The sequence below is a fragment of the Symphalangus syndactylus genome, chromosome X (genome assembly GCF_028878055.3).
Source record: "Symphalangus syndactylus isolate Jambi chromosome X, NHGRI_mSymSyn1-v2.1_pri, whole genome shotgun sequence".
Lineage (NCBI taxonomy): Eukaryota > Metazoa > Chordata > Mammalia > Primates > Hylobatidae > Symphalangus > Symphalangus syndactylus.
This window is the reverse complement of record NC_072447.2, coordinates 152092425-152112078: the sequence shown is the minus strand read 5'-3', so window position 1 is coordinate 152112078 and position 19654 is coordinate 152092425. Positions and strand designations below refer to the sequence as shown.

At 49.8% G+C, this 19654-nt stretch overlaps 1 protein-coding gene across 5 annotated transcripts; it reads right to left on the bottom strand.

Moving 5' to 3' along the window:
• Positions 1-2820: 2820 nt before the first annotated feature.
• EOLA1 (endothelium and lymphocyte associated ASCH domain 1) lies at positions 2821-19123 on the bottom strand. 5 transcript variants are annotated; one of them, XM_063635222.1, is made up of 6 exons: positions 18984-19123; positions 17800-17866; positions 14386-14512; positions 14003-14284; positions 13079-13257; positions 2821-2901 (listed from the first exon to the last, which is right to left on the bottom strand). In XM_063635222.1, the coding sequence occupies exons 4-6, from the start codon at positions 14253-14255 to the stop codon at positions 2836-2838; spliced, it is 498 nt and encodes a 165-aa protein (XP_063491292.1). In that variant the 5' UTR covers positions 14256-14284; positions 14386-14512; positions 17800-17866; positions 18984-19123; the 3' UTR covers positions 2821-2835. The 5 variants fall into 5 exon arrangements, with proteins under 5 accessions (XP_063491292.1, XP_055125450.2, XP_063491293.1 ...); XM_055269475.2 differs by lacking the exon at positions 18984-19123 and adding an exon at positions 18578-18863; XM_063635223.1 differs by lacking the exons at positions 2821-2901; positions 18984-19123 and adding exons at positions 10024-10596; positions 18578-18861.
• Positions 19124-19654: the final 531 nt, after the last annotated feature.

Below are 19654 nucleotides of genomic sequence, written 5' to 3'. Positions count from 1 at the left end.
ACTTTCCCAGACTGAAACTAATGTGGATCGCTGGACACAAGTCACCAGCAGTGGACATCACAGAGAGAAGGTCTAAGACTGATCTGTCACAATTGGGCAGAGGGATCACAATTCCTGTTGTGTGCCCTCCCTCAATATGCAGCTTTTGACAGCATTACCAGTAAAAAATGCAACCTGTCTACATAAAAAATAGTGTTCATGAACAGCTCCACTCTCGCTGGCCCCACCAGAGAACAATCCCCTCATCATGGGCATCTGCAAGAGATGCGGACAGTCCAGGACAGCATCTAGGTTGTGACAGTTTCAAACTCCAGAGAGGGGTGTTCAAAACCTACCAGTATCACAGGGTCAAAGACCCCTCCAGTGCATCGAGCTATGCTTGCTTTCTGTTCAGCACAGCTTGACATGAGTCTGAAACAGCCCAGAGTGGACATTTTTGGGTTTTAGCTTAGAGTCAAGACAAGCCTATTGTAATTTGTGACTTCTGGGTTCCAAAACAGTCACAGAGTTTTCTACTGCAGCAGGAAAGCTGAGATGCTTCAAGACCAGACAACAGCAGCATTCCATGTCCCAGTGAGAAGCCTGCCTGGTGTGCTTTTCTAAGGCCTTCTGGCCTTATCAGTTTAACAGTCCAAACAGACCCCCTAAAATCACACACCTCAGCTCAGACAATCATCAACCTCTAAGTGCGAGACTCCAAGTTCAGCAGAGTTCATTGCACACTGTGCAGGATTAGGGGGTTGATCAAGAAAAATGCTATGACCAACCAGGGGCAGTACCACACAAACAACTTTATTGGGTGGTGCTTGGATAGGATAGCAGAAGCAGGGACATCCTCAGAGCAAAAGACTCTCTAGAGTTTATGGGTGTAGGATCACCATCAAATGGGGAGGAAGGCAAGAGAGCTGCTGGGGGAGATGGAAATTGGAGAAGGAGCTTATGGGTCTAAGCGATGTGTCTCAGCAGCTAGACAGTGTCTTGGGGGTCTTCTAACCACAAGGCTCCATCTTATCTATGGTTAGCACATGTGGGGTGAGGTTTACCAGGGTATGAAAGCCAGGAAGGCCTCCAATGCCTAACAATCTTCCTGGTTGAGCTATGTTGAAAACAATTTAGAAGTATGAAAATCTGAGTTTTATGCTGGTGGACTTCTGAGCCAATAGGTCTCAGTGTGGAGGAGAAAAACAATAGAGAAATGTCAGTGGTGTTGCAAGAGAGCTGAAATGCTGCAATGCCCTTTGATATCAACATCCCAAGTCTAAACGACCAGCAAGGCTTTCCTCCAACCTAGGGGCTATACACACAAGTCACCTTTGGTGCTTTTATAGAACACAAGCTGAAAACTTCCTTTAAAATCCCTGAAGATGTATCTCTACCTGGAGACTGCCTCTCTTTTCCATATGGACTTCCTTTTTCCAGGGATCCCAAGAGGCAAGAATTATCACCTACAGAGGCTCTATGTCCTATACTTGAGTTTAACACACACACACACACACACACAGTGTGCGTGTTCAAGCATTAGATATTAATTCAGAATAATTTTAACACAATTGCTCACAAACGTTGTTACAAAAGGCTTTTAAGATACCGTAGAAAAGAAAACCAGCGTATTTTACTCTGAGCAGGGCAATAGGATAAATTAATTAATTTTTAAAAACGTGCATGGCCAGGCGTGGTAGCTCACGTCTGTAATCCCAGCATCTTGGGAGGCTGAGGCGGGTGGACCACGAGGTCAAGAGATTGAGACCATTCTGCCCAACATGGTGAAACCCCGTCTCTACTAAAACTACAAAAATTAGCTGGGCATGCTGGCACATAATCCCAGCATGGAATCCCAGCTACTCGGGAGGCTGAGGCAGGAGAATCACTTGAACCTGGAAGGCAGAGGTTGCAGTGAGCCAAGATCACACCACTGCATTCCAGCCCGGCTACAGAGTGAGACTCTGTCTCAAAAAAAAAAAAAAAAAAAGCAAATTATGAGCATCCAGGTGTCCGTGTCTACAGCAAGAGTGGAAAGATGGCTGATAAGCAAACCAAGCAAAGCCTCCTTTAGAAAGACTCATTAACTCAGGGGCCTGTGTGAAACAAACTTCAGGGGATGCCACTGCTGTGGACTAGCCTCCTTCCCTAAGCCCCGGCTGACCAGACCCAACCAGAAAGGGGTCACTTGTGCCGAATGCCACATAATTATACTGAACTTTCAAAGGGGCCAATTTAAAAAAAAATACAAAAATACTCAGAAGATTCAGTCAACCTGAGTCAGTGTTATAAGCGTGTCCCCTCATCTTTAACTCTAGAAGGAAAGTAACTTTGAAATGACTGTGTTGGTCAGTTTTGCACTGCTATAAAGGAATACCTGAGGCTGGGTAATTTGTCAAGAAAAGAGGTTCATTTTGACTCGCATTTCTGCAGGCTGTACAGGAAGCATGGTGTCATCATAGCCTTCTTGTGAGGGCTCAGGAAGCTTCCATTCATGGCAGAAGGCAGAAGAGGAGCTGGCATATCACATGGCGAGTGAGAGAGCAAGCAAGAAAAGGAGAAGCTGCCAGGCTCTTTTAAATAACCAGATCTCATGTGAACCCACAGACAGAGAGAACTCACTCATTATTGTGAGGACAGCAGCAAGTTATTCATAAAGGACCCACCCCGATGACCCAAACACCTCTCCCACTAGGCCCACCTCCAACACTGGAGTTCACATTTCAACATGATATTTGAAGGGCACAAAATACCCAAGCTGTTTCATTCTGCCCATGCCCCCCCAACAAATCTCACATCCTTTTCGCACTGCAAAATACAAGCATCCCTTCCCAATAGTTCCCCAAAAGTCTCAACTCATTTCAGCATCAACTCAAAATTCCAAAATCTGAGACTCAAGGCACGTTTCTTCCAACTATGAGCCTGTAAGATAAAAAAACAAGTTATTTACTTCCAAGATACAATGGTGATCCAGGCATTGGGTAAATATTCCAATCCAAAAGAGATAAATTAGCCAAAAGAAAGGGACAACAGGCACCACACAAGTCTGACACCCAGCAGGGCTGTCATTAAATCTTAGAGCTCCAAAATAATCTCCTGTCTCCATATTCTGTATCCAGGGCACAGTGACGGAAGGGGTGGGATGCCAAGGACTTGTGCATACCCATCCCTGTGGCTTTGCAGGTGCAGCTCCCATGGCTGCTCTCACTGGTTGGAGTTGAGTGCCCGTTGCTTTTCCAGGTTCAGAGTACAAGCTGCTGGTAGCTCTACCATTCTCAGCCATCTTCCCACAATCCCACTCAGCAGTACCATGATGAGGACTTTGTGCAGGGGCTCCAACCCCACATTTTCCATGAGCGCTGTTCTAGTAGAGTCTCTCTATAGGAGCTCTACCCTTGTGGCAGGCTTTGCCCTGGGCACTCAGGCTTTTCAACACATACATCCTCTGAAATCTAGATAGAAGCTGTCAAGCCTCTTTCACTCTTGCATTCTGTTCTCCTGCAGACATAACACCATGTGGAAGCCACCAAGTCTTATAGCTTGTGTCCTCCAAGGCAGTGGCCTGAACTGTATCTGGGGCACTTTGAGCCCTGGGTGGAGCTGGATCAGCCAGATGCAGGTAGCAGTGTCCAAAGGCTACAGAGAGCAGCAGGGCCTCAGGCTTGGCCCCCAAAACCATTCTTACCCACCAGGCTTCTGGGCCTGGGATGGGAGGGGACTAGATTTCTGAAATGCCTTCAAGGGCTTTTTCCCATTGTCTTAGATAGTAGCACTCGGCTCCCTTTCAGTCGTGCAAATCTCTCTAGCAAGTGGCTCCTCAGCATCCTGCTTGGTTTCTTCTCCGAAAATGCTCTTTCTTTCCCTACAACATGGTCAGGCTGCAAATTTTCCAAACTTTTATGCTCTGCTTCTCTTTTAATTATAAATTCCAACTTTAAGTCTTTCCTTTTCTCTTACATCTGAGATAGGTCGTTAGAAGCAGCCATGGAACATCTTGAATACTTTGCTGCTTAGAAATCCCTTCGGCCAGATACAATAATTTATCACCCTTAAGTTCAAACTTCCACAGATCTCTAGAGCATGGACCCAGTGCAGCCAAGTTCTTTGCTAAGATATAACAAGGGTGACCTTTGCCAGTAAATTCCTCATTTCCATCTGAGATCTCATCAGCCTGGCCTTCATTGTCCATATTTCTGTCAGCAATTTGGTCAAAACCACTGAACATATCTCCAATAAGTTTGAAACATTCCTGCATCTTCTTGTCTTCTTCTGATATCTCCAAACTCTTCCAACCTCTGCCCATTACCCAGATCCAAAGCTGCTTTCACATCTTCAGATATCTTTATAGCATCACCCAACTCCTGTACTAATTTTATATGTTAGTCAGTTTTGCATTGCTATAAAGGAATACCTGAGGCTAGGTAATTTATAAAGAAAACGTTTATTTTGGCTCATGGTTCTGCAGGGTGTACAGGAGGCACGGCAGTGGCATCTGCTTCTGGTAAGGGCTCAGGAAGCTTCCAGTCATGGCAGAAGGCAAAAGGGTAATCAGCATGTCACATGGCGAGAGAGAACAAAGAGCTGCCAGGCTTTTTAAAGCAACCAGATCTCATGTGAACTTAGAGAGTGAGAATGTAAGGTTAGCCGAGAGAAAGGACGAGAAAGAGAGAGCCCCAAGTTCAGGCAAGCCTTTATTAACCTGTCGGCTGCCCCCTTAACAGTCAAGGAAAGCAGCCCCAAGCTTACAGAATGAGGGGTTTACATTGGGGCAGGGAGTTTGAGGGAGTCCTTTGGTATGGCTGCATCCCGGGGTTGTTTGCTGGTTAATTCTGCCACATATCACATTGTGATGTTTATGGTACCAGAGGGTGTAGGTAAAGTTTGTTTATGCTTCCCACAACCTCCCCCTGTTCAGTCCGGATGGTTTGTACTTGGGGTTTGCTTTATCGCAGCAAGGCCTGATAGGTAAAGTCTTCTATCAGGCTGGCTTCACTGCAGTGCCTAGATAAGGGCTTGGAAATGTAAAACGGTTTGGGGGAAGGGTGGGCAGCATGGAGAGGTTTGGGGGGAGTGTTGGCAGTACCAAGAAACTCTTTGGGGTGGTTTGTACCTAACAGAGAACTCACTCATTACTACAAGGACAACACTAAACCATTTATGAGAGATCCACCTCTATGACCCAAACACCTCCCACTAAACCCACCTCCAACATTGAAGGTCACATTTCAACATGAGATTTAGAGGGACAAAACAGCCAAACCATATCAATGACTAATCTGTTCTGTTTTCTGTTTTTGCTTTCTTCAGCCATTTTCTGCTTACAAAGACAACTTCTTCTGCTCAGATCATTGGAACACTCATTGTACTTGAGTAAGGTTGTAAGTCTGAGAGTCTGACCATGTGGGCCTACTCTGGCCCTGTTGCTTCCTCACTGCGGAACCTGCACCATGGCTCAACCCCTCCATGGCCTAGCTTGGCTCATTGGAGACATGGGCTCATTCCTAATATCCACCCAAGAGATGGGTGTGCACAGTAAATGACATAGACTAGCAAAGCACTTAGCACAGCGGATTGACTATGAGTTGTCCAGGTCATTGGCGTTTTGAACAAAGAATTGAACAAAATGCATAAAGTAGCAGAGGAATGAAATGCAGGAACAAAGCAGTGAAAGCAGGAATTTATTAAAGTGAGAAAGCCCTCCGCAGGGTGGGAGTGGGTCTGAGCAAGTGGCTCAACGGGCCAGTTACAAAGTTTTCTGGGCTTTAAGTACCCCATTTGAAGTTCTTAATGACTACCCCTTATCTGGATGAAGGATTTGGTCTGTGGATAATTAAAGGCTGAGGTGAATTGGCACCCTATGCAGATGAAGGGATGGTCCCTGCTTGGCCCACGGTCAACAAAGCACCCTCCCCTCCCTTTCCATCTGAGATGTGGTGGAAGAGGAATGGTTGTAGGGAGAGTAGCCTCTGATCCTTTGTTACTCAGCATGGAGAGATGGGTTTTTTGTCTTTTGATTTAGCTTTAGGAAGTTTGTGTTAATCAGCCTTAGGTTTCCTGCCCCAGACGCAGGTATTTTCCTTTTGATCCAGCTTTGGGAAGTCAGAGTGAATTGGCCTTAGATTTCCTGCCCCCAGACTCTGGTGTTTTCTCTTTTAGGAAGTTAGCACAGAGTGGCCTTAAGTTCCCTGTTTCTAGACCCTATTTTCCTGTCTCAATAGGAGCTCACAATAATTGTTCTGTTATCACTGTTCTAATGTAGAGCCACGTCCAAGGATGCTAAACCCCACTGAGCTCCTGGTGACATAGAACTTTCTTCATCCAACATGTATTGAGGGCCACATTTGCACTGTGGTCTCGGCCATCCTCATCCGCCTCTTAGTCCAGAGGAGAGATGGCTCATCAACATGCCCAACCTCATAGGAGTTCAGGATCCACCCAACCAATGGTGGAGAGCTGTGCTGGGCCAGCCCCTGGGAATAAGCCTTGCCAGCTGACCTCAGGGAGTGACCTGGACCCTGACAAGCTGAGTGACTTCTGGGTTGAAAAGGGCATTCCCATAGGAGAGGCAGCACAAGCACCCTTACCAGCAAGGAAGTTCACAGTGTGCTCAGAAAACAGCACCAGAGGGAACCAGACGTTGATGTAGGGAGACCCCCTGAAACTATTGCTATGGAATAAAAGATGAAATGCTCCTGATTATTGTAAATACATAATTGCATGCAGGATTGTGTAAAGACAATGCCAGGTTGGACTGCCAGAATGAGCCAACAGCCCGTGATGTGCTTTCCCCTGCAGAGAGCCTATGAATGGACGTGCAGTCAGGGAGGTTTCACGTCACCAAGATTCCTATCCTAGAAAAGCAGATATTCATAGCTCTGGGAATGGAATGTGACCCTTGTGGAGAGCCTATAAATGGACGCATGAGGAGCGCCTGTCCATATGGATAAGATAGGGCTATAAACGCCCTCATCTTGCCACGGCTCTTTTAGGCCTCTTTAGGGTTAAGGCATACTCCCTTCTGAGAATTTCCGGTCTAACCAGTTGTCTAGCTTCACATCCTGTTTCTATGGATTGGTTGTAACCAGCTTTTGCTGCAACTGTTACTGCTGACTAATATCTTGATAATCATACGTCATGGAAAGACTGTGTTTCTGTTTTAAGGCTCTGTTAGTAATTACTGATGCACACACTATATTGTAAATTCTTATCCCTGTATACCGTACTTCTGCATACAGCTGTTATGTTAAAGAATTACTTCATCCCCATGTGACCATCTCACCTCATAATCAAATGACCCTAAATCCCTCACTAACCTACCCCCGCCCTCACTAAACTTAATAATAAACGTTGGTATATCCAGTGCATCGTTGGCACCGTGGGGCCAGAAGGCAGTGGCCCCCCTGGACCCAGATTTTGCTATCTTGCATGTGTCTATTATTTCTCGACCTGCCGATCTGCCTGGGAACAAAGAGAGAGCACCGTTGCATTGCAGACTGCTGGCCAGATCCCGCAATAGGTTGAGAGTTGTCTTACCCAGGACCCAGCATCAAGCAAATGCTGAGTGAAGGAGGGTTAAGGGCGGGTGGCATGGCGGATACCTGAGTGTGTGAGAAAGAGGAGCCCAGTGACTAACGAGGCTGGGAAAGGAAGGCCTTGGAGGTGTGAGGAGTTGGTGCCTAAGCAACTGACAAGTTCCGAGCCACAGTTTAGAAAGACTCCTCTGGGGTGGGATGAACCAACTGCAGGGACACATCCTGGAGCTCGGGAGAGATCAGCAAGGAAGAAGATCCTGAGAGGCCACGGGGAGGATGAAGAGGGCCTGGGGGATCATGTGACAGGCAAGGCCTACACAGTGAGTCTTGGTCTGTGGCTGGCCTCATACCTTGGGGCCCCACCATCAAGAGCTCAGCACTATTCTTGATTGCTGCATAGCTACAAAGAAGCTGCAGCAAGTCAGCACTAAGACCACTTTCCACAGGGCTACTGGTCCTCATACCATAGTCAGCTGTGCTCTGCTTGGGTCACCTGACCACGATGATTTCATTCATAAAGCAGCAACGCAGAGGGGCCATCTCAGGGGCCTTTGGAGCATGGAAGAGAAGACCAACCATTTTCCTCAAAGTGGCTTTCAGGTGGCAGGTGACTCATAAAGAATGTCTGAATGGTTGCTGAGGGTTGCAGAGCTGATCTTTGGGGACTGAGCAGGCTTAGCCGGAGGCTGGATTTCCCACCATGACTCTTCTTAACCAGACATAAGTCAGTGCCCTGAATATTCCCTCCAAGGGACAAGAGGAGCTTGATGTCTTAGACTCGTAATCCCAGTGTACATTCTGTGACTTAAAACAAAGGAGAATGGTGGCTAATGGTCCTATAGAAGCCACATGACATAGTGTGACTAAATCAAATCAATACCAGCTCTTTGCTGAATGCCACCGTGTAGTATCCCTAGTAATTTTTTTCATGATCATTCCCCTCCCACCCAATGGCCAAAAGCCTTTATATAAGTAGAGTTTATAAGTTCGCAAAAGCCACAACAAAATATCATTCTCAGTCTTAAGAATTCCCCTATGAAAAAGCACTTTGGTATGTAAGTGAAAGATGCCAGCTGTGTAATTGAATACTCAAGGATCCTCATTTAGAGATGTCACCGATGGCCTCTATTTTAATATTTAGCCTCAGAGTGCATGTGCCTACAGGTTACACTGAGTCCTTGAACAAAACCTTTGTAAACCTGTTTAAAAAGCTTGGCGACCATGAACCAAGCCTGCATCCAGGCACTGGGGGCACCATGAAGGATTAGAGAGCCCTGAGATTGCAAAGCACCTTGGAAGAGCCTCTTCCAACCCTCTTCGCACTCAGGGCCGACCCTGAGTGGGCAAAGGGTGCTACTCAGTGGGACAAGGACCCAGGGTCCTTTCAGTCTGGGGCCTTTCCACTGTATCACTCTGTCTCCCTATACAGAGTGAATATTAAGAACAAAGTTGTCTTTAATGGCTAGAGAAAATGTATCACCAAAAAGACTGTTGTATCCTCTCATCTGGGGTTGAACATGGCTTTCATTTGGGTTTTCTCCCTCCTCCTGCTCACCCCAACACACACTCATATGCTCATCTGTTTTCGAATACATAATGATGGCGCTTTTGTGCTGGATTACTTTAATCAGGTCTAACTAGACAAGCAGAAACTTTTCTTAGGCTAGTCTGTGTAAAGCAGGCCTCAGAAATGAACATGTCTTGGGCAATGAAAACAGTATTTATGGGCAAAAATGAAACTAAAGGTAATCTCCTGTTGTGATCTGCAAGAGGGTGAGATGCAGGGGCAAGCAGAGCTCCACAGGAGACTCCAAAGCACAGCTGAGGATGTGGCCATCCAACCACAAATGGTGCTCTGGGTAACACAGTGGTAGAGGAGTGAGGGGAGTGCTCCCACCATACTCAGGCATAACACCACTCTGGGGACAACTTGACCAAGGGGAGTAAGAAACACTTTATCTGGGCCCACTAGAGCACATCCAACCAATCATTAGGAGTACTTGGAAGAGACCAAAGCAGGAAGGAGATCGGGGGGGATTGGAAAAGAGAGGTGCTACCACACAGATCAGGCCAAACAGCCTGGTAGGGACCACCATCTCCTAGAAGGCAGTCACCCATGAGGGGTCCATCTGACTCAGGCAGTCTTGGTGAAACCCAAGCTAGGGCTAACTAGGGGCTGGCTCTTGAGCAAATTAGAGGCCAGCAAATGGCCTCCCCTGTCTTCAGGGTTGGGAGTGGCCATACAGCCATGGTTTCTCAGCTCATCTGGGGCCTGGCCCTATGGCACAATGTGACTGTCAGAAGATGGGAGACTTTTCTGGGAACTTGAACCACTCCTGTTTATACTTTTAGAAAAGGGAGAAGCTGAAGGCCATGCCACCTCTCTACTCCCCCAACACCTGGCCAGGGCCCCCTCTCCAGATTGGCTGAGAGCCACCTTTGTGACATCATGTGACAAATAAAGCAGATGATGAGTTAAGCCACTGGTTGCCCTGATACTGAGACTCTAGAATTTTGTGGACAGTATTTATTGGGCACGCCTACTCTGACTGAAGGCATTTTGGACTTGCTAGGACAGTGATAAGGGCCTTGGGTACAAAATGCTCCTGATTCTGGTGTAGCTCCATGGCGAGTCAGAACACTGAACAGGAATATGAAGCCAAGCTGGCCCCATCTGTTGGTGGAGAGCCAACAAGCGGGGGGCCATCTAGTTCTTCACCTGACCCAAATCCAGATTCCAGCGAGGTTTTGGATAGGCACGAGGACCAAGCCATGGGCCAAGATCCAGGCTCCCAAGATAACTCACCACCAGAAGACCGAAACCAACGCGTGGCCAACGTGGAAGACAACCACAACCTTTTTAGGCTCTCCTTCCCAAGAAAGCTTTGGATGATTGTGGAGGAAGACACATTCAAGTCTGTGAGCTGGAACGATGATGGAGACGCCGTGATCGTCGAGAAGGATCTCTTCCAGAGGGAGGTTCTTCAACGGAGAGGTGCAGAGAAGATCTTCAAAACAGACAGCTTGAAGAGTTTCATTCGCCAGCTGAACCTCTATGGATTCCGCAAGACACGCCCAAGCAACTCTCCAGGAAACGAGAAAATGATGGTAAAGTAGAAAGCATTTCTGTAATCCCTTTTCTCTCTTTCTCAAACATATCTTCATAGGACACCAATATAAATAATATACTGTAAGAGCTTAAGTGTCAAAGATAGCATTTTAAAATGTGAAATATTGTTTATTGAAAGATGAAAAGTATAGAACTTAAAAAGTATGGATTTTGATATTAAACTACAACCCCCTTAGAGATAATGTAAGCATCATATTATGCAGACCTGCATGTTACCTCTACGGGGTTGCAGTTTAATATCAAAATCCATGCTATTTATATATTACTGCCTTGACCTATGAATTGTTTATCTTTAGTCAGGTCATGCTGTAGAACATAACCACACTTGCTGCCACTTAAAGCATTCTTTTCTCCATTGCAAAACAAAATCATAATTTTGAGAGGTGGGAAAGGAATAATTTATCCCAGAACAACTAACATGTTTCATTTTGTTTCAGATCTACCGCCACTCCAATTTTCAGAGAGACAAGCCCAGGCTCCTGGAGAATATCCAGAGAAATGATAACCTCAGAAACACCGCTCAGCAAGCGACCTGTGTCCCAACTCCAAAGAGAAAGGAGCTGGTAGCTACAAGACGCTCCCTATGTATCTATCACATCAATGCCAGGAAAGAAGGAATCAAAATGTGTCAGCGGGGAGCCCCCAGCGTTCAGGGATCCAGTGGCACCCAGTCCTTCAGGCGCTCTGGCATGTGGTTCAAGAAGAGGGCCACTTGGCATCCCCTGGGAAATGGGCCCCCTCAGGAACCAAATGGCCCAAGTGGGGAGGGCACCTCTGGGAATGTCACATTTGCATCTTCGGCTACTACCTGGATGGAAGGCACAGGGCAAGTGCCTAGTAGTCTGGTTTACTCAGATAATGGTAGTGTAATGTCTTTGTACAATATCTGTTACTACGTTCTGTTGGCCTCCCTCTCAGTCATGTCTCCAAATGAGCCCTCTAACAATGAGGAGGAGCAGGAAGGCTCCTCAGATTACAAGTGTAGACTCTGTGAACAGTTCAGAAACAACGCAAGTCCGTAAACTCACAGGCCACTAATGGCTCATAAAAGTTGCCATTTTCTAATAAGAAACACATTTTTGGTCTTAATAAAGAAAAACAAAATTCCACGAAAATAAATAATAAACAGTTTAAATGAGAACTGTTGTCTGTGTTCTTTTTAACCTTCTATATTATACACATCTCATTGGCAGAAGCCAGGGGAGGCTGGAAATCCTGTCCAAGACAGGCTTTGGTCCCCATTGTCCTCGTTTATTTGGAGAAGCAGCATTTTTACACACTCAGCAAAGGATGTTGCTAGGAAGGGTCGAGGCCAAGCCCAGGAAGACCTGGTCCCCTGAGATTGGCCTGCTGGTCAGGAGAAAGAACAGACTCCTGATTCCAGCAATATCTTTCTGTATCTTCAAACAGGAGATTGTTTCCTCATGGGTCCCTCCCAATGTTGCCAGGAAGTGTCTGATCAGCAGCTCAGCATCCCTAGCCTAGCATCCAGGGGCCTCCAAAGAGGCCCACTTGAAAGGCAGGCCACCCTATCTGCCATGGGATGTACGACCACCATAACATCCTGGCTCAGAAGAGAAGGGCCACTGCAGTCAATGCCTGGGGGGAAATGCCCATCATCCTCATGGATAACAACTAGAAACTTTGCTAAATCACCAAAAAAAAAAAAAAAAAAATCACTACAAAATAAAACAACACTACTGATCACATTTCCAAGTTAACCTCACTCTACTAGAGCTGTATTTTGGATGCATTGCTAGGATAGGAAGTAGCTGTGTGATGCAGGTAACACACATGCTTCAGAAACTGACAGACACTTTCACAACAGTGAGAGTAACCTGAAAGGACAGACAGCTGCTCTAAGTCTGACGTCCTCTTCATCCTGGATGAGTCGGTTGATTAATGGCTAGTCACTACCAGGCAAACATTCAGTGCCAGGTCCCAGAGTTTCTGTAATGTCGCCTGGATGCTAGTTACACATTTGATGAGTTTTGACCAGAACAAATCAGGGGAAAACATAGAATGAAGCCTCAAACACTAACCAGTCATCTACAACACATTTATTTGTATAATCCAGAAACTAGCAGAGCCAAAATTAGCAGCAATGCTGAGACATTTACTGGGAGCTTTTCCTTCTACCCTAAGGTCAAAGTACTTGAGACATTGCCTGTGTGCCTAAAGAGGCATCACACAAGGAAAGCCCCACCCCCTACTTCCTTCATCTGAGCAAAGAAACCTGTTTACATGCACAGTGCTTAGTGGGTGGGACTCTACAAAGCAGTGGAAATTCAGAGTTAACCTAATGTATACAGGTCTGCATCATGCTGGCGAATTGAAGGTGTCATGATTTAGCTGGTTTCTCTGGAACATTCCTTTCAGGAGCCCACACTTGTCACACTTCATGCCCCAAAGGGATCAGGTGCTCTGGGATGTCTACCTGGAATACATCCTTGCCTCCTTTCCTAGGTATGGGCTCCAGTAACCACCTGGGGTTTGAAATCACAGTCAGGTACTTCTGCTTCAGGTTGGTCAGTACAGCTTGATTTTCTAGTTCCACAACCTCATCAGGAGTTAAGTCTTCGGGGCATTGCAAAGTTTCCCCAATGTCAACGAGTCCTGTACACAAAGAGAGATACACATGAATGCCTTTCACTTCCATAGCCCAAGGCCTGCCCATGTGACAACATGGTTACTCAAAGTCACAATCAATAGAGAGTAAGATGGCATCAGTAGAAGGACAAGAAGGGAGTCAAGTCCTTCTTCCATAGCTTTGATAACGAGCCAAACCCGATACAGGAAATGCTGGGAGAGGCAGGGGGAGGGCCTGGGAAGCTACAGGTGATGCCTGAGCAGGTCACCAGGGGACAGGTGCTGATGTCCGGCCTCAGTCACCCAGAGGTTAGGGGACTTGCCCAGGGTGCTGTGAGTGGTGGGGCTGGGGCAGGCTCATGAAGCCAGGCAGGCAGCCCAACTCTAGAGGCCACCTGACCCATTCGGCGGGCTGGGCTGCTTTTCATGGTCTCTGCCACACATGTGCACTCACACATGTATGCACACAAACACACACACAGCCAAACACCACAAACACCATGTGCACATGGACCTGACCAGGCTTCTCACTGAGATCAGAAACAGGAACTGAGGCCCAGAGCGGAGAAATGATTTACCAGAGCTCGCGGAAGCTAGGCACGCCAACCCCCAGCCCAAGGCCCTGGCTGTCCCTTTGAAGGTGTGTTGCCAAAAGGAACTGTGTTATACACACCAATCAGTTCAGACGACAAGAGAAGCCCCCAAACTCCCAAGCAAGATCTTGGGTGGCAGCCCTAGGCGTTGTCTGCACATTTGGTACATTGTCACTTACCCGCTACCACTCCTCGACCAAACTTTTCCCCTTCCCTGAGCAAGGCCTGAATCTGAGCAGGAGTCATCCCGAACCTCTCCACCAGCAGCTCCCGCCAGGCATCGCCTTCCCAGTCCCTGTGAGCAATGTGGATGGCGATGGTACAGTTCCGCTGGCTGCTCAGCAGGGGACGCCAGCGCGTCTCCACAGTCTTGACTCCATTTAAGACAAAGCCAGCATAAGGCTGCCGGAAGGAGAGGCAGCCAAACTTCATCTTCCCGAGCGCCCCGGGCCTCCTGTGGCCTGCAGAAGCACAGAAGCACGTCACACGCCAGCCCTCCAAGCTCATGGGCAGTGACCTGACCTTCCCCCCATGTCTCTCAGATGGCCTAAATCCCACTGACCTCGATGGTCTGCTGCTTCCGTCTGTCACTGATGTCCAGCACCACGGCAGGCCCAAGGGAAGGGGCTGGGATTTGGCTGACTCAGCCCATGGAGTCTTTGGGGCGGTCAGTAGTAGGGCGGGGACAGCTAGAGGAAGGCACAGGCAGGATAGCATGTGGTCAGTGCTATGACAGAGGTCACCGAGCCCTAGGGCAACACAGAGGACAGAGGGCCCCCTTGGCCTAGCCAGAGTGGAGAGTCGGGGCTGGTGTCAGCCCTCTTCCAGCACAGAGAGACAGTCCCAGGCTCTGCTTCTCTTCCTTTTCCCCTGCTGTGCCCTGCCAATACTCTTAGTGCCCTGGCCCTGACGCCACCAAGGCACTGACCTTCCTGGCTCCTACTCCAGGGCTGCTGAGCCCACATCGTTGATATCCAATCTTAGCTCTGCTCTCAGGATGCACCGTGACCTCAGATGGCCCCCAGACATCTCCTCTCCACCCCTCTGGGTGCCACCTTCCTCAAGCCCCTTTCCCCACCACTGCCCTCCACCGTCAGCAGACGCCCCCGTCCCGATCTGAGCTGAGAAAACAAGAATGATAATCAGAACAACTGGCAACACCACACACGCCTCCCACGTGCCAGCCTCTGGGATGGCATGATCCTCGGATCATCAAATTGAATCTTCAAGTAACCCAGCAGGGTCAGTGGTACTGTGAGACCCACTCTACGGCTGAGGAGAATGAGGCACCAGCCCACAGTCACACGGGCTCTGACTTCCCACAACTCTTGCCCAGCCTCCTGCGCGTGTGGCTTGGGAGAGGGTCCCCTCCTCCTGCATGAAGGACAGCCCTGTGCCTCGGAAGGAGCCCTGGGCTTGAAGCCAGAGCCTCAGCCCAGTCACAGACTCTTGAGATGCCTCAGTTTCCACATGGCTGTGAGGATGGGAGACAAGGCACCAAGAGCACCCAGCTCAGTACTTGGCACCTAACAGACACAGTCAGAAATAGTGGCTGCCATCACCCCTCAGGCCTATGGCCCTGCCCCCTGGCCCTGAACTCCACCCTTGAGCTGCCCCCACTCCACTCTGGTTAGTATCTCTCTGTCCTTCCTTTCAGCACATAAACTCGACCTCTAGTACGTTCTATGATTTTAAGAAAATATACCCACCCTCATGAGACAAAGCCCTGATAGGGCCAAAGCTGCCTGGTATCCACTCCTTTCCCAGTGCGCAGAGCAGCCTTCTGAGCTCCAGATCTCCTGCTCTTCTCCTGCCTCTGGGGTGAGCTGCCCCAGCCGAGCCGGTTGCCTGCTGTGCTCTGGACCCTGCTCCTCTGGCTCACTCCGGGCCCTGGGTGCCACCAGCCACCATCTATGCTCGCTCAGCATCCCTACTCTGAGCACACACACGCCTCCCGCTCTGCCTCCCTTCTCTTCAACCCTGAACCGCTGAGACCTCAGAAGAGCTGTCTACACGCGCAGTCTCTGCTTCCTCTCTGAACCTTCTGCCCCCACCCCCACCTTTCTCCCTTTATTCCCCACCCCCCCACCACCCACTCCACTGACTGACCTATCCCCACAAGCACCCACGGCCGGCCTCATGCCAGTCCTGTCTTCATCTTAGTCCATACTCAGCAGCCCCGGCATGGCTGGGCACATTCCTTCCCTCCTTCTGGGACCCCCACATTGCTCACCGTCCTGCTCTGAATCCCGTGGTGCAGGCCACCCCTCTTCAGACTCAGCCTTAGGTGGACAGGCCCCTACATACTCAGGAACCCAGCCATCACCACCAAGTCCACCTCCCTTCCACCTCTGTGAGTGGCATCACCAGCTACACAGTGTTCCTGCCCCAGACCTAGATGCTCTCTGCCCTCCCTTTCTTTCCCACATCTGCGGCCCACATCCCGTGGCACTGTGTCCAAAACCAACACTGAATCTGATCCCTCTCCATAATCTCTATGGCCACAATCCCAATCCAATGCCCTAAAACCCCCTGCCTTCTGAAGAAGTCTCCTGATAGCACCCCCACCCCCGCCTCAGCACTTGTCCTCTGCACTCTTGTGACCACACTGCCATCGGAATGATCTTGGTACAGGGACAATGAGATTATGTCACTCCTCTACTGAAAGCTTTCAAGGGCTCCCTGCCCCAACTAGCACAGAATCCACACTTCCTCTCGGGGCACTCAAGGTCCCTCCTGATCTGGCTTCCCACCCCAGCCACGTCCTCTCCTCTCCCCTTTATTCACCACCCTGCAGCCACACAGGCCTTCCATCCCCTGAGGGAACATGCCAAGCTTGTTTCTACCTCAGGGCCTTTGTCAGTTGTGATGGGTTGCATTGTGTCCTCTTAAAATACGTATGTTGAAGTCCTAAACCCCAGCACCTCAAAATGTGGCCTTATATATAAAGACAGAGTCATTACAGAGGCAATCAAGTGAGACTGAAGCCATTAGGGTGGACCCACATCCAATGTGGCTGGCGTCCTTATGAAAACGGGGATTGCAGAGACAGTCATGCACACAGGGAGAATACCACGAGATAAACGCAGAGATAAGGGAGATGCTTCTACAAGCCAATGAGTGCCAAAGATTGCCGGCCAGCCACCTGCAGCTAAGAGAAAGGGACAGACCAGATTCTCTTTCACAGCCCACAAAACAAACGAACCTGACCAACACTTTGATTTCAGACTTCCATCCTCCAGAACTGCGAGACAATGATTGTCTGTTGTTTAAGCCGGCCCCTTTATGGTCCTTTGTTTCAGCCATCTTGGCAAACTGCTGTTCCCAACACATCTCCACAGGATAGGGCATGAATTTTCCACTTAACAGCACATCAAGCCCATTCTTTCCACCTGACAATCTTCATCTACCTTGTTTTTCACTGCCTGTGTGATATCCCATTGTTGGTTGTCTCATAATTTGCCTGACCATTCCTCTACTGATGGAGGGTTACAAGTTGCTTCCCACTTTTGCCACTAGAAATGACATTACCTCTAACACTCGCTGTGTGAAGACATGCTGAAGGAAATGCCTCGGCCGCCTGGCACGCCCATCTAAGATGCTGATATCTGCCAGCAAATCACCTTCCACAAAGACTCACCCGTGTACCCTCCGCCAACCCATCCATGGTGCCATTTCCTAACACACTTGTGGCCCCTGAGCATCATTATTCTCCTGATGGGTGACAAAAGATCACCAGGTTCCTTGGTTCTGGATTACTTCTGACGGAGGCTGAATGTCCCCCACAGGGCCTGGCCACTTCCATTGGGATACATGGCTACAGTGAATGTTTGCCTCTTTTCTGCCGCTCAGTTTCTTAGCCAACCCTTTTCTCATCATCACCACAAAATCAGAACAAACGCGGACTGTGTGTGTGTGGAATCCCTAGTAGGAACTGATGTAACTGAAAAGGCAAGAAGGGGACTGAGTCTCCTACCTGGTGCTGCAGAGAGTGCCTGCTTTACGGCCAGAGGAGGAAACACTCTTCCACTTAGCTTCTTTACCTGCACAATAAGGAAGATAAAGAGGAAAGGTCATTAAGTGCAAGACAGCAAAGCTGGTTAATGGCCCTAAGAAGATCATCTACTCAGCAGGCATTGGAAACAAAGAAGAGCTGGGAGGGCTGGTCTTATCAGTAACACATATGTGCACATCACAGTTTGGTTCTGCTAATCACAGCAGTGGGACCCTCCGAAGCTGTCTGGGTCAAAGACCACAGGATGCACCAGCCCGCAGGGCAGAAAATCATTTCACCATGTTGAGCAGCATTCTTGCAGCTGAGCATGCTCCATTCGAAGGGAGAAAAATGACACTTCCCCTCCCATTGTCACGGGGCGAGGTTTTGGGGCTCTAAATCCTATTGTCCTCAGCTTCATTCTGGGTAGGTCACGCTGAGCACGGCGCCACAGGCCACAAAGCTGTGCACCGCCCGGCCTCGGGTCCAGGCGAGCTCACAGCAGAAGGGTCAACGGGAGGCAGGGAAAACCGGACTGAGGTGCGGCCGCTGTGTGTGGAGCAGCACACGGGCTTTCCACTCGCAGACGCACGTCGCGGGTACACGCGCTTAGAAGGAGCGGAGCCGAGACCCTGCCGACAGCACGGGACAGGAAAAGGTGCCTCGGTCGCGCCCCGCACGGGTTTCCAGCCCCACATCCACGGAAACCCCAGCCCTCAGGTACCGTCCGCAAGAAGGCTGAGCACACAGGCTCCCTCACCATGGGCCCTGGCACCTGTCAGCCCCGGCAGGTCTCACGGCCTCCGGAACCGCGGACCCTGTGAGTCGTGGGTGCCTAGGGCCGACTCTGGGTTTTCGCCACAGGGAAGAACAGTCCTCCGCCTCCCCGAGACCCAGCGAGGCCACCGGAGCCAGGACGATGGGCTCCCAAGCGAGGAAACGTGGGCAGCGGTGAGAAGAGGGAGCGCCTGGCTAGTGCCGAGGCTGCAAGGTCGCTGCCGCTAACTCCGGGAAACCGGTGGCCAGTGACAGGTGTTAGCGGCCCATAACTCTTCCGCTTTCATGCAGCTGCCGTCATCCCTTTCATCATCCCTTTCACGAAGAACGTACGTGGGCGCGCAATCACGCATGTACGCACACCACGCACGTACGCAGGAGGCACGTACTCAGCCATGCATATAGACAGCAAACATGAATCTCGCATTCTCGAAGACACGCACTGCTGACATCGCGCACGTACGCACGCCCTGGCTGCTAGGAGACGCTATTCCCTTTATCCGGCCCTGATGCGCGCCAGCCGACCAGGACAAGGCCAGGGGACCTCGAGACTGGCAGCCTGGACGAAGAACCGGAAGGAGGAAAAGGAACCGGAGGGAGGAAGAGTAAGGGGGTGGGACGAGGCCACCAGGCAGGAGTTTTGGGCCCAGAGCTGCTATACCAGCAGGGAGGAGCTGGGAGAAACCGCTGGGGAGGGGTGGAGGCGGGGCTGAGAGGAGGAGGGCGGAGCTTGGGGAGGGGCCGAGCGGGACTGAGAGAAACAATTGGGGGCTGGGTTGAGGGCGGGGCTGGGATAAGAGGCAGGGGGTGGGGCAGGGCCGGGCGGGGCTGAGAGAAACCATTGGGGGCAGGGCCCTGGGAGAGCTGAGCGAGGAGAGGCTGCAGGAAGAGCTAGCGGACTCTTGAGAACCAGCAGGAGGGAGGCAGGTGTCCCCTGAGAGGAGGAGGGCGGGGGAGAAAGAAATCACTGGGAGGGGTCCGGGGCGGGGTTTTGAAAGCAGCTGCGTGAGAAGCAGGGCGGGGCTGGGAGAGGCGGTGCTCTGGGAGGGGCGGGGCTGAG